This window comes from Cervus elaphus, chromosome 4, assembly GCF_910594005.1.
Source record: "Cervus elaphus chromosome 4, mCerEla1.1, whole genome shotgun sequence".
NCBI classification, from domain to species: Eukaryota; Metazoa; Chordata; class Mammalia; order Artiodactyla; family Cervidae; genus Cervus; species Cervus elaphus.
In genome coordinates this window covers 53,286,399-53,299,227 of record NC_057818.1, presented here as the reverse complement: position 1 = coordinate 53,299,227, position 12,829 = coordinate 53,286,399, and the positions used below count along the sequence as shown (strand labels likewise).

At 59.1% G+C, this 12,829-nt stretch overlaps 1 protein-coding gene across 1 annotated transcript in view; it reads right to left on the bottom strand.

Moving 5' to 3' along the window:
- Positions 1–3,305: 3,305 nt before the first annotated feature.
- The window catches only part of PPP1R37 (protein phosphatase 1 regulatory subunit 37), a 37,191-nt gene continuing 27,667 nt past the window's right edge, over positions 3,306–12,829 (bottom strand). The window contains exons 2-13 of the mRNA XM_043899454.1: positions 10,332–10,429; positions 9,262–9,307; positions 8,883–8,983; positions 8,433–8,552; positions 8,090–8,240; positions 7,843–7,998; positions 6,403–6,515; positions 5,627–5,768; positions 5,375–5,541; positions 4,554–5,274; positions 4,146–4,236; positions 3,306–4,054 (exon numbers count right to left, since the gene is read on the bottom strand). Of these exons, the coding sequence (XP_043755389.1) occupies positions 4,154–4,236; positions 4,554–5,274; positions 5,375–5,541; positions 5,627–5,768; positions 6,403–6,515; positions 7,843–7,998; positions 8,090–8,240; positions 8,433–8,552; positions 8,883–8,983; positions 9,262–9,307; positions 10,332–10,429 (1,898 nt within the window). The 3' untranslated portion in view covers positions 3,306–4,054; positions 4,146–4,153. The remainder of the gene's footprint in view (positions 4,055–4,145; positions 4,237–4,553; positions 5,275–5,374; positions 5,542–5,626; positions 5,769–6,402; positions 6,516–7,842; positions 7,999–8,089; positions 8,241–8,432; positions 8,553–8,882; positions 8,984–9,261; positions 9,308–10,331; positions 10,430–12,829) is intronic.

Sequence of the window (12,829 nt, the reverse complement as noted above, 5' to 3'; positions counted from 1 at the left end):
ATCCCAGAGGGAGCCAGGAGCTCTGTGAAGACACCCACCCCCAGGCCATGCAGCCTAGTTGGGGGTACTGCCCTCATGCCATATCTCCAAGGTTGGGTGCAGCACCCCAACACCCCTGGCCAATAACTTCTTCAATGTTATTGATGGGGCAGAGAATCAGCCTGTGACTTGAAAGGAGCTGCCAGGACTGAAGCACTGGCAGTCCTGGCAAGGCTGAGCTAGTGGCATAAACCCGGACGTGCTGAGATGCTTTCCAACAGTAGGGGGAGAGCCTGCTCAAGAGAAGCCACTTGTGAAGTAATTAGCCTCCAACTAATAAAAAAAAAAAAAAAAGACCAAAATAAATAAATAAATAAATAAATATATATAGTGACTTAATTAAAAAAAAAAAAAAAAAGAGAAGCCACTGCGGGGAGAGACATGGTCCTCGTGACACTTTAGATGGGTGTCTCCGTGGATGTACTGCTGTAGGCAGCATGCTTCCCTTCCCTTCTGCTTCCTCAGCCCACTTGACTTGGGCAGAGTCTAGGCTGCAAACAAACTGGCCCCAGGACCAGGGTGCTGGGGAGGCAGAACTCACCTGTAGACTCGGTTGAAAATCAGGAGTAGGACTGAGGACCGCCTCACCCCCAGGCCCCAGGAGGAAGCTGCAGCCTGTAACAGGGTGTGCAGCAGTGGTCAAACTGTCGCCCAATTTTATCTTAGATTCTGGCCATGAGTCTGGCAAAACTATAGAGCTTTCGGAGACTAAAAAAACGTCAAAAAACCAAACCAAAAGAGGATATCAGAGGGGCTGGGTGTGGCCAAGATGGCTCCCTGTCCCCCGGCATTCACAGGTCCTCTGTAGTGTGGGGCTTTTGCTGGGAACTGGTACCTAGAAGGGAGTGAAAGTGTGTGTCTCTTCCCATCGTGACAACGACTTAAGAGTCAGGATTGCCTTTTCTCCGCTCTCCTCCCCCGCCTGCCTGCTGGACGCAGGGTCTCCTGAGGACCTATGGCAGAGCCACCAGAGGGCAGGGTCCTGGCTTCCAAGAGTCACTTCATGGAGAACAGTTGTCTGCCACCTGCAACGCCCACGTGCATGAAAATAAACATCTCCCGTGTTAGGGCATTGAGATCTTTTAAGATTTGGTACAATGTCAAGCTGTCTTAAAGGATTCGTGTGTTCACAACAAGCTTGGGTGATGCTTGCGTGGCTGAAGGCAAAGGAAAGAGGTACTTGGCCAGGGACTTCCCTGGTGGTCCAGTGGTTAGGGCTCTGAGGCTCATTGCTGAGGGCCAAGGTTTGATCTCTGGTCAAGGAACTAAGATCCCTTAAGCTGAGACACGTGGCCTTTAAATAAAACAACAAAATACCCTTGGCCACAGGGATCTACCTTTAAGATCCAAGACTCCTAAAAGTCAGAAAATCAGGAGCCCCGCAGAGCTGGTCTACTAGTCTCCTGGGGCTGCTATAACTAAATCCTACGAACTGAGTAGCTTAGAACAGCAGAGATTTATTTCCTTACAGTTCTGGAAGTCAGAAGTCCAAAATCAAGGAGTTGTCAGGGCCATACTCCCTCAGAAACCTGGAAAGGGAACCCTTCCTCGCCTCTTCCAGCTTTTGGCATCCTTGCCTTGTGGTTGCATCACAAGTCCTCCATCCTCACAAGGCCTTTGGTGTCTTTATATCTTCCCTGTGAGCACATCTGTCTCTGTCTCCAAACTCCCCCTTTTCGTATTGGATCAGGGCCCATCCTACAACCTCATTTTAACTTGAATACCTCGATAGAGACCCTATTTCTAAAGTCCCATCCGAGGTGTGGGTGAGGCTCACAATTCAACCCTGAATCAACAGTTGGAAAGGCTTAATTCCTCACCACAAGCTGAAGGAAGGGCAGGGACAAGGCTGGCAAGAGGACTCCAGACGTTCCCAGGCACCCCATGAGGCAGAGGCTCCTTCCCCACACGTCCCCCTCAGCCCAGCCTGTTAATCACCTGGCCTGGAGGTGGAGGCAGACAGCAAAGGGGATGGGTGAGCACCCACCACTGCTGCAAGGGCCAAAAGCCCCCACCGGGGTTGACTCCTGGGCAATGGCTAAATTTCACCAAAGACCTACTGAGATTTTTAGGGGGCTGTACTGACAATACTCCAACTTGGCAAAAGACTGTGGTTTCTCAGCACTTTGAAACAAAGCTGGCACTCCTGGGTCTCTCTAGGAAGGGGGGCTGGAGGCAGGGCAGCCTGGAGGGGCTTGTCCCCCACCCTCACAGCTGTACCAGTCAGAGGATGCTGCTGCCCACAGCCCGGAACCTGGACACTCTGTGGGTGTCTCCCCGGTGACCAATGTACATGGCATCCCCCAGCCCTTTGCCCAAATGAGAGGGAGTCCCAGCCAAGGGGACTAAGTCCCAGTCCTAAGGACTGTTAGGACACCGTAGTGGTTGGTGGCTCAAGGTGTTCATCTCAGTCGCCCTGGCAACTGGGGCAGTTTGCATAGGAACGGAAGGGGCTCCTAGTCATCGATGCTGTGATTCTCATCATCTTTTCACCGCATCTCTTCCTGAGATGCGGCCTCCTGAGCTGGCCTCCCACACAGGAAAGGAGTAGGTGCAAAGGCCTTCCCCTTAAGTGGTTCTCACCTTTTCTGAAAGGTGAGACCCAGATTTCCCAGAAATAAGTGCCCAACAGCCCTCCAGCCACAGCTCAGTGCCTGTGGGCAGTGACCAGGCGACCAGCCGGGCTCCGGGGGCGGGGTGTTCTCCTGCCAGGACGTCTAGGGCTCACGGGGCTGGGCTGCTGTCTACTTCCTTGGTGGCTCAGGCGGTAAAGAACCTGCCTGCAATGCAAGAGACCCAGGTTCAACCCCTGGGTCAGGAAGAGTCCTGGAGAAGGGAATGGCAACCCACTCAGGTATTCTTGCCTGGGAAGTCCCATGGACAGAGGAGCCTGCGGGGGCTACAGTCCATGGGGGCGCACAGAGTCTGACCGGGCAGAGCAATGACCTCTGAACCCGAGCTGGACCTGAAGCTGGGAGGTATTTGAAACGTATTTCCTCGGAAGAGAGGGGAGTGGAAGCAGGGACGAACCGGCTGTCAGACACAGAGAAGCCTGGGCTCCTGTGAGGAAGGGGCGCCGGGGTGGCGGCTGTGGTGGGAAGACCCAGCTCCTGCCTGTCGCGCCTTGGGGCTCTCCTCCGGGATGGCCTCCACACATCCCCATGGATGCTCCACAGTCAGGACCTGTCGCGCCCCTGCCCTCCCCCTCCCCCTGCCCAGAGCCCCCACAGCGGAGACCCAGGATCAGGGCAAGCAGAGAGCAGGCAAATGGGGAACCCAGCTCCGGTTTATTAGAAAAGGTGTGAACAGAGTTGCACCGACAGGAGCAGCCCCTCCCCTGCCCTCTGCGCCCCCCTCCCCCGCGCCCCCCAACCCGGGTTGTAGTGCCTCTCAGGGCGCAGCCTCACGTGGCCGGACAGCAGGTTCTCCAAGCCCTGGCTGCTCCCCGCCCCAGCTCCCTGAAAGATTTATTGCACTTAAGATAAAGAAAGCTCTGATCTCGGCTCCCGTCTCCCCCCACCCACCCCAGCCCAGGCCCCTCACCCTGCCTGGGGCTGCTCCGCCAAGTCCAACCACCACCACCACCAACGCTCACCACCCCTCCCAAGCCGTGCCTCCGGCCTGGCCCCGCACCCGGGGCCCTGGGGGCCATCCCGCCACCACCTAGGACTCCTGCCCTCGATGGGGCAAGCCTGGCCAAATGGGCCCCTGGGAAGAGGCACCGGGGCCTCATGACCCCGATGACCTTGGAGACCGCATCCACTTCCTCCTCCCTTCCACCCCCAGCCCAGAGTCTTCGAGTGTCGACATAAATAGAAGTGCTTCAGTCAGGGCGGGGAGGGCCACTCCTGTAGCTCCTGCACCCGTGTAGTGTTGCTGTGTGTGGGCGTGGGCGGGGGTCCCAGGAAGGCCCCCACCCCCTGGTGTCCCGGGCCTCAGGAAGGCTGGGGGTGAGGGTGAGCAGATTCTCATGGCTCTGTCCTCAGCTCTTCGAAGACCGACGGGTAAAAGGGAGCTGAGAGAGGAGAGAAGGGGCGGGGGGCCTATCAGAGCCGGGGCTCTGTCGCTGGCTCCCCGGCCCCCTGTGCCCCCGGCCCACACCGCACCTAAAGTGTCACAGTGTCTCCTGCCCAGATTCCTGACTGGCTTCCAGAAGCAGCTCTTCAAGCTCCTTCTCATTCTTGGAGCAGCTCAGCTCTGTGGGGCGTCGGGGGAGAAGGGTGGGCGGCCTCCAGTCAGGTGGGAGGGCTGGGGGCAGTAGCCCTGCCTGAGCCAGACTCACAGGGGAGCACAGGTCCACCGTGACCCCGAGACCCTCAGACTCCAGTCAGCAGATCTGACATGCCCCACCCCCAAGGGGCTCCCAGGGACCCAAGGGAGTAAGGGGGGAACCGAGAACCCAGTCCCACTTGTCCCCATCAAGGGGAAACTGAGGCACCCCACGGGCGGATGCTCCCCCAGGGTCACATGCAGCACCCAGGGGCCCCGCCACCCAGCCCCAGGGCGCCTCTCACCGTGTTCCAGGCCACAGCTGCCCACCTTGGCCTCAGGCCCCGGGGGCGGCTCTGGGGGCAGTGCGAGGGCGAACTCGGGCTTCAGGCCATTGGGCAACGATGGCCCCACCTGGGGCGGCTCCGGCGGTGGCTGGGGCTCAGGCGGTCCAGGGTCCGGAGTGCCGGCGGCTTCAGTGGGCGTCGGGAAAGGTGCGGGCGGCGGGGAGGCTGAGGCGGGGGGGGACGCAGGGCCAGGAGGGGCGGGGGGCGCGGGCGGCTCTGCCCTCTCGGGTGGGCTCTCCACCCGGGTCACCACAAAGACTTTGTGGCCCCAGCCCGGGCTGGACACAGAGATGCGCTGCTCGGCGGGGGAGGAGGGGCAGCCTGGGGGGCTCCTGTCCCCAGGGCCCGGGGAGTCCGTGGGGGGCACCAGGGCGGGGCAGGGGGCCTCAGCCCTCTCCCCATCCGCCTCGTCCCCGTCCTCCCCCTCAGAGTCTGAGTCTGAGTCTGAGTCCGGCCCGGGGCTGGGGTCCGGCGCCCCGTTCTCCTGCGCCTCGGCGGCGGGCTGCTCCCGCGGCTCATCGTCAGGCTGGGGCTCAGTGACGGTGATCTCGGGCATGGAGGCCGACAGCTGTAGCCGCTGCTCCTTCTCCTCCCGCTCCCGCGCCAGCACGAAGTTGCGCTTGCAGCCGTTCTGGATCTCAGCGAGCAGCGCCTTCTGCGTCTCGATGAAGCTCTTCACCTGCGGGCGGAGGAGCAGGCCGGGCTCGGGCTCTGGGTGGCCTGCCAGCAGCGGGTCCCCGGCCCAACCCCCACCTGCCGTCAGGGAAGAGCCCGCTCACCGCCTCCTTCTTGGGCTCACGGTCGAGGTCCAGGCGCAGCAGGGAGTGGTTCACCTTGAGGGCCAACGACAGCGCCATGAGCCCGCCCGTCTTGATCTCGTTCTCCCGAAGGTCCAGTCTCAGGAGGCGGGGGCTCTCGGCGATGAACTCCGCCACTGCCACCGCGCCTGGGAGGGGGACCGCAGGGGCTGGCCACGGGCCCACACCCGCTGGCCGCCCCCCAGCCTGGCCCCGCCATCCCCCGCACCCTACCCTCGCACGTGAGCTTGGTGGAGGCCAGGCCGAGGCGCAGCACGCTGCGGTTGCCGATGAGGCCATTCTTGAGGTTCCGCACGCCCTCGTTCCCGATGGGGTTGTGGCCCAGGTTCAGCGTCTCCAGGCTGTGTGTGTGCGGCTGGAGGGGTTGGCACACGAGAGCCAGGAAAGGCCCAGGAGGCCAGTCAGGAAAGAGGCAGGCTGTCCTTGGCAGGGCCCCCAGTCCGAGGACCGGCACCTTCCTGCTTCGGGCCGAATCCCTCAGGTACGCAGAAATCTCCCAAGTGCCAGCTGCCCGTCCACTCCCCAGCCCTCCGAGTGTCCAGCCAGGCGCTGCACCCCATGGCCCCAGGCCCACCCTCTGACCTCGCCAGCCTCTTGAGGGCTCTGGGCACAGGTCTGGCTGTGGGTAATTCTTAACCTGGGTCTGAGTCCTTGTACCCTGTGGGCTTGCTTTGAATACCATGTGATGAAGAGATTCAAGACTTACTGAAGACTTCCAGGGATGCTAACTTTCTATGCAAAACGTTTTCCCCTGGCACAAGGCACTGTCTTGTACTAGTCTGTGGTGCTGGGTGTGGAGAAGCAATGAAGGAAGGGCTACCCTCCTCAGAGAAAGAGGGAGCAGGAGCCGGAGCAGAGACCAAGCAGGGCTGGAGGGAGAGGGCAGGTTCCCCAACTGGCAGGATGAGCCGGGACCGCGGAAGAGGGGGAAGGGGGTGGGGGAGGTGCTGGAGGGGCCACACTGCCCCCTCCCTCTCCAGCCGACTCACCAGCGTCATGCCCAGGAAAGCCATGCCCGTGTGCGTGAGCTGGTTGTTCCACAGCACCAGGGTCGCCAGCCCCTTCCTCTGCTCCTTGAGGCCCTCGCAGATGTAGGCCAGACCTGGGGAGGCCCGTGGGCAAGTCTTGTCTGTGGCTGGGGACTCTCCCCAGGGGATGCTGGCCCGGGAGCCACCCTGCGAGTGCTCAGAAACCCCCACCCCAGCCTGCCCAGCCCCACAGGCTCTGGCCCCACTACCTGGGACCTGGCACACACAGCTTCCCAATCCCAGAGATCATTCTTCCTCTGGGTAAGTAGATGAAGGACTCCTCCACCTGCCTCAGATCTTCACTCAAATCTCACCCGCTCACAGGACAGTCCTGGCCAGCCTACCCTCAGCAGACAGCTCTGTCTCCCATCATGGCTTTGTTTCTCCTCAGGGCATGTCTCACCATCTAACAGACATTATTAATGTATTTTGGCTTTGTCTCTCCTGAGGCAGACACTTCTGCCTCACTCACAGCTGTGAACCAGGAGCCAAGAGGCCCTGAATGTGGTAGGTGCTCAGTATCCGTGGTGTCTGGGGCCAGATGCCCTGGAGGAAGGCGCTGGACTTGCTGCCCCATCCTGCACCTCCCTCCCCAGGAACCCTGTCCTCACAGAGGCCAAGGGACTCTGCTCGACAGTGAACCAGGATGAAATCAAATTCCTCCTGCTGACAAGGCCCTGTGACTAGTCCCTCTTCACTGCTCACTCACCTTCAGGCTCACTGGGGCTCTTCCCCCCAGATATCTAACATCTAAGCTCTTTCCCAGGCTTTCCTGGTGGTTCAAGCAATAAAACAATCTGCCTGCAATGCAGGAGATGGGGGTTCGATCCCTGGGTCAGGAAGATCCTCTGGAGAATGGCATGGCAACCCATTCTAGTATTCTTGCCTAGAGAATCCCATGGACAGAGGAGCCTGGCTAGCTATAGTCCATGGGGTCATAAGGAGTAGGACATGACTGAAATGACTGAACATGCACGCATAAGGTCCTTCCCACCTCAGGGTCTCTGCACTTGGTATTCTCTGCCTGGATTCTTCCCTAGGCTGTTTAAATGGCTGGCTCCAGCCCTGCCTCCTCATCACCACCCAGAGGTCCCTGCCTGCACTGCACACCTTAAACATCTTCCGGTTGATCCTTTATCCCAACATCAACCACGTGGTCAATACTGCACCTCACCCTGAAGGAACAGTTGAGCTGTTCCCTCTTTCTGAGCTCCTCCCTCATCCTGAGTCGGGGCCAGACCCTGGGGCTCCCACAGCCCAGCCCCATCTGAGCCGTCACCAGGAGGGGAGGGCTGGGACTGTCCTGGCCACCCCTGTGTCAGCAGCACCAAGAGGGACTGGCTGGCCACACGGTGGGTGCTGGGGGACTGGAGCGGGGTGGGGTGCAGACCACATACCCACCTGAGTCCAGCACGTGGTTGTTGCGGAGATCCAGGATCTGTAGGGAGCAGTTGAATTTGAGCAGGTTGCCGAGCTGGGCGGAGTCCTGCAGGCCGTTGAGCTTGTTGTCGGCAAGGTACAGCTCCCGCAGAGTCATGTTCATCTTCAGGGCCGTGGCTGGGGGAGAGGGGTAGAGGGTTGTGACCGGCAAGGCCTGGGGGACCCGGCCAACAGTCCGAGCCCAGCAGCGCGCCGCCCCGGGGCTCACCAAGCAGCATGAGGGGCCGCCCCGACAGGCTGGCGCTCTCCAGGTGCAGCACCGCTAGGCTGCTGCGGATGCGCAGGGCGCGCGCCACGAAGGGCGCCGAGTGGTCCAGCAGGGGTGTGTTGCGGGCGTCCAGGTACTGCAGGCAGCTTGTCTGCGAGGCAGGTGCGTGAGGGGCGGGGTCAGGCTGGCCCCGCCCTCCCCGCCTTGGCCCCCCGCCCCCCATATCCCAACAGCTTCATGGGCAGCAGGGCCACCTGGTTGTACAGCGGGGGACACTGGCTGGTGAGGGAAGGGCTGTGGAACCAGGCCCTACAAGGACAGGCTGCGGGCGGGAGGTGCCCACCTTGCGCATCATGTGGGCGGCAGCCTGCCAGCCCCGGGTGCCGATGTGCTTGTTGAAGGAGATGTTGAGGTGGGTGGCCGACTCATAGTACTCGATCATGTCGAAGAGGGCTGAGGCACCCTGGGCAGAGACAGCGGGGCTTGGGTCATGGCCGCCCGGGGAAGGCAGGAGGCAGGGGCTGAGGCACTAGGCTCCCGAAGGCCATACGCCTCCGCTCAGGCCTGCTTCCCCATGTCTCCCCCCTGCTTAGGAAGCCCCCATCTTTGGGGTGAGTCTATGAGACCGTTTCTCGGGGCCCTTGCCAGAGTCCAACCCCACCGCCCCACTCTGGCCACTCTGGCCGTCTCCCTGATCTTGCTCCTCGAGAGGCCCCGCCCAGCCTCTGTCCTCCCAGACCTCTAAGGGGCAGGGAGCTCAGGGCGTGGGGATGGGTGGTGGCGGGCTGCTCACATCTTCGTCTAGGTTCGTCTGTTCCAGATCCACGACCTTGAATTGCAACCTCTTGAAGACCTCTTCCAGGGCCTCGCAGGTCTTGTAGTCAAGCTTCTCACCTGGGACGAGAAGGAGCGCTATGTGCGCAGGCGCATCTATGCGCGCATCTCTACGCATGTGCACCAGGTGTGGGGCGGGGCGCTGGGTAGAAACACAGGCTCCCGGCCAACCCAGGGAGGAAAGACCCCCGCTCCTCCCCACGGCTCGAGGCGCCTGTTTCACCTCCGGGGACGCCCACACCTCTCTCTGGCCCAGCCCCGCCTGCCCTCGGCCACCTCCAGGGAGGCCCCAGCTTTGCCCACCACCCAAGGGCCCCCAGCCCCTTCCAGACACACACCTTTCAGATCCAGACAGTCAATGCGGTGCCCGAGGTCCGTGCACTCCTGGGAAAGCAGAGCGGACAGTGGTCAAGGCAGGAAGACCTTGACCAGGCTGTCAGGTTGTCTGTCCCTAACAGTGGGGCAGCCAGGGCTCTGAAACAAGCAATCCTGGAACATTCTGGAATGATCCGTCCAGAGGGAAGGCACTGAGGCAGTGCTCTACCAACATGACCAGGGTGGACGGGCGACAGGGAAGACACCTGCGAATGATGACTAGGGGCGAGCAGGCCAGAGGTACAGCAAAGCCGTGTGTGTGTGTGTGTGAGTCACTCAGTCGTGTCCAATTCTTTGTGATCCCATAGACTGTAGCACGCCAGGCTCCTCTGTCCATGGGGATTCTCCAGGCAAGAATACTGGAGTGGGTTGCCATTCCCTTCTCCAGAGGATCTTCTCGACCCAGGGATCAAACCTGGGTCTCCCACATTGCAGGTAGATTCTTTATGGGCTGAACCACCAGAGAAGCCCCACAGCAAGGCCTTAGTCATACAAAAAACAGAACCTGCCCACGTGTCTACACATCTCTGGACAGTGACTCCTCCATTTATAAAAGCACAGTCTAGAAGGTGAAAACCCCAAGCTGCCACCAGGGGGCACTCCTGGGAATGGGACTTGGGCAAGAAGTGAGAAACAGCTTGCTTTTTATACATGCAGTATTTGAACTTTTTAAAAGAGAGAATATACATTATTTTTGTCATTCAGACTTTTAAATTTCATATACATGGCTTTTCCCCTGGGGAAGAGAACTTATTTGGAGAGCGGATAATTCTTGACGAGTAATTTCCTACTTTATGTAATTCTGTACTGTTTAAGTATTCATGAAGAGCCTGACTGGTTTTACCACTTAAGAGAGGATTTTCAAAGACATATTTACACTGGCCTTTGGCTGGCCGGCTAGGCTGGGGAAGGGGAGTGTTTTGTGTACCCTCTCTTGCTTGGGGCAGGCACCACGGGCCCAGAGGGTGCTGGTGGGCACAGGGAGGGCAGCTTCACCCCAGGGACCACCCCCACCCCCAGTCACCTGGCATACCTGGAGCTGCCTGAGGAGCTTGGGTATCTGTCTGCAGTTCAGCTTCTGGCAAGCCTGCTTGTAGGCGCCAATGATCTCGTCCACGGTCACATTCTGGGCTGCAGGCAGAGAAGACCCAGGCAGGTGACTCTCCACACCCTGGGCCTCATTCACCCATCCCACCCACTGGCCTCTGCCACCCCTCTCCCCTCTCAACCTCCTTCCAACAACCCATTGAGTTCAGTCCTGCTGTTGAGGCCCTTGCTGTGACTGCTACTCTGGGGATGTGTCTCCCGGTGCCCCCAAGCCAAGTTACCCCATCCTCCCACACCTACCCAAAGCTCCCCAAACACCTTCACATAAAACATCATACAACTAATACCACACCATTTTTCTACCTGTCAGCTACTTCCTCCACTAGACTGGGAGACCCCACAGGCCAGGACTGGGGCTCCCTTGGTCACCCCCAGGGTCCCCAACACCACCCAGCACAGGGCCAGACCCAGGGCAGATGTCTGATTTGTGGTTTCTTTTGAATGAGAGAATGAGGCCACACTCCGACCTTATGAAGAAGTTGAGCTCAGAGAGGTGAAGCACTTTGCCCAAGGTCACACAGCTGGTGAGTAGTGGAGCTGGAACTCAGCCCTTAACTGAGATGCCATACGGCCTCTCAGATTCCTCACTCCCAAAACGCCCTCAGCGCCGAACGGGGCTTCCTGTGCCCCAGGGACACAGCAGCAGTCAGAGTCCCTGATACGGCCCTGGCTCCCCAAATGAACGAGGGGTGCAGCCCAAACCCAACCTGCACAGGCTTGTCCTTGGGAATCTCGGGGCCTGTCACCATGTGGAAGGTAGGGCTGGCCTTTCTGTCTGCACAGATTTGCCTTTTCTGGACATTTCATACAAACGGTGGTAAACAGTATGTGGCCTCTGGCAGCCCGCTTCTTTCTGGAACGGAACAGTTTTGAGTTTCGGCCCCTTTGTGGTGCTGCGTAGTAACTGTCCAGGTATGCATTTTGTTTAGCCATTCGCCAGGTGAAAAGACCAGTTTTTGGCTGTCAGAGCCTGGATTTTGCCCGGGGGCAGCCAGGAGTGCAGGAAGGAGGGGCTCTGAGCGGGGGAGGCATGGGGTCAGGCCTGGGTGCAGGGAGCCAGCAGCGTGGAGCAGACAGGGGGCTGCAGGGTGGGCAGGGATGGGCCAGTGAGAGCCCCTGCGGAGCTTCTGGGCAGGCATTTCTGGGGGACGCTCCCTCCGGCCACCACTCTGGCCAGGAGCCCAATACCCCGACCCTATCAAACAGCACCATGACTTCTTGGGGAGGAAACCAAGGTCCAGGGAAGGAAAGCTGCCTCCCGGGGGCCAGGCAGCTGGTCCAGGCAAAGCGGAATACCCACTCCAGAACTCTCTCCACTGTGTTAGGGAGGGATGCTGGATGAAAGAAGCTCGTAGAGGCCCCGGGCTCCCCAGAGCTCAGGCCCCATCCTAGACCCCTCGCTTCCTTCTTGGGTGGAAGTGGGCAGCATGGAGCCTGAGAGAAGCTGTAGGTGATCAGCAGCCTCCCCCGTGTCAGCTGCCCCCCCCCCCCACATGCCATCACGTGCCTGGTGGCTCCCAGCTCTGGGGGAGGGGGGATAGGCACTGGCCTGTCCTCAGGGAATCCGCCAAGCAAGGGGCCACTGACCCCCTGGGGGATCCATGAACTTGAGAAAAATTGCCTCTTTGTTTTCACTAGCTGAACTGTGACGTAATTTAGCATTTCCTTCTTAGTAATGTAAGAGACAAAAAAGAGAGAAAAGAAACACTCTTTAGCAGACCCTAACACTCTGTCAGCAATAGAAACGGCAGACGTTTTCACGTCACATAACAGTTACTGCAGATCCTCAACGCTCATCCCTGCTTTGGGAGATGTCCGAGCTGCTGCTACATCCTGTTATTCCATGTGTCAATGAGGACAAGTATAAATACTATATAATGATTTTAAAGGTATTGAATAAACTATTTTAACTGGTACCCTTTATAAACCCCGTTTTCGCTGCTGCACGGGGCTTCACTGGTGGTAAGGAACCTGCTCCCAGTGCAGAGATATCTAGAGTCGGGAGTTCGACCCTTTGGTCAGGAAGATCCCCTGGAGGAGGGCATGGCAGCCCACTCCAGGATTTTTAAAAAAAAATCGTTGCTCCAAAAAAGTGTACACAGGCTTTACCAGATGGCCAAAAGGCAAAAACTGCTCCGTGAGACCCACTCCATTCAATAACAGCCCCCAGGCCAAGGTGGAGCTGGTTTGGTCACCTCAGATGGGGATGAAGTAGGGACTGGTACACATGGGGTTGTTCAGTAGCAGTTCTCAGTATCCTAGACAGTCTACAGGAAATGTGAGCCCTTAGCAACTTCTCAAATTGCAGCTGGTCCTTTAGGTGTCCAGCTCCAACACTGCTTTCTCCAGGAAGCCCTCCTTGACTGCCTAGGACTTCTGGCTCCTGATGTCCCCTGAAAGCCTATCCACTTTGCTCTGAGAGGC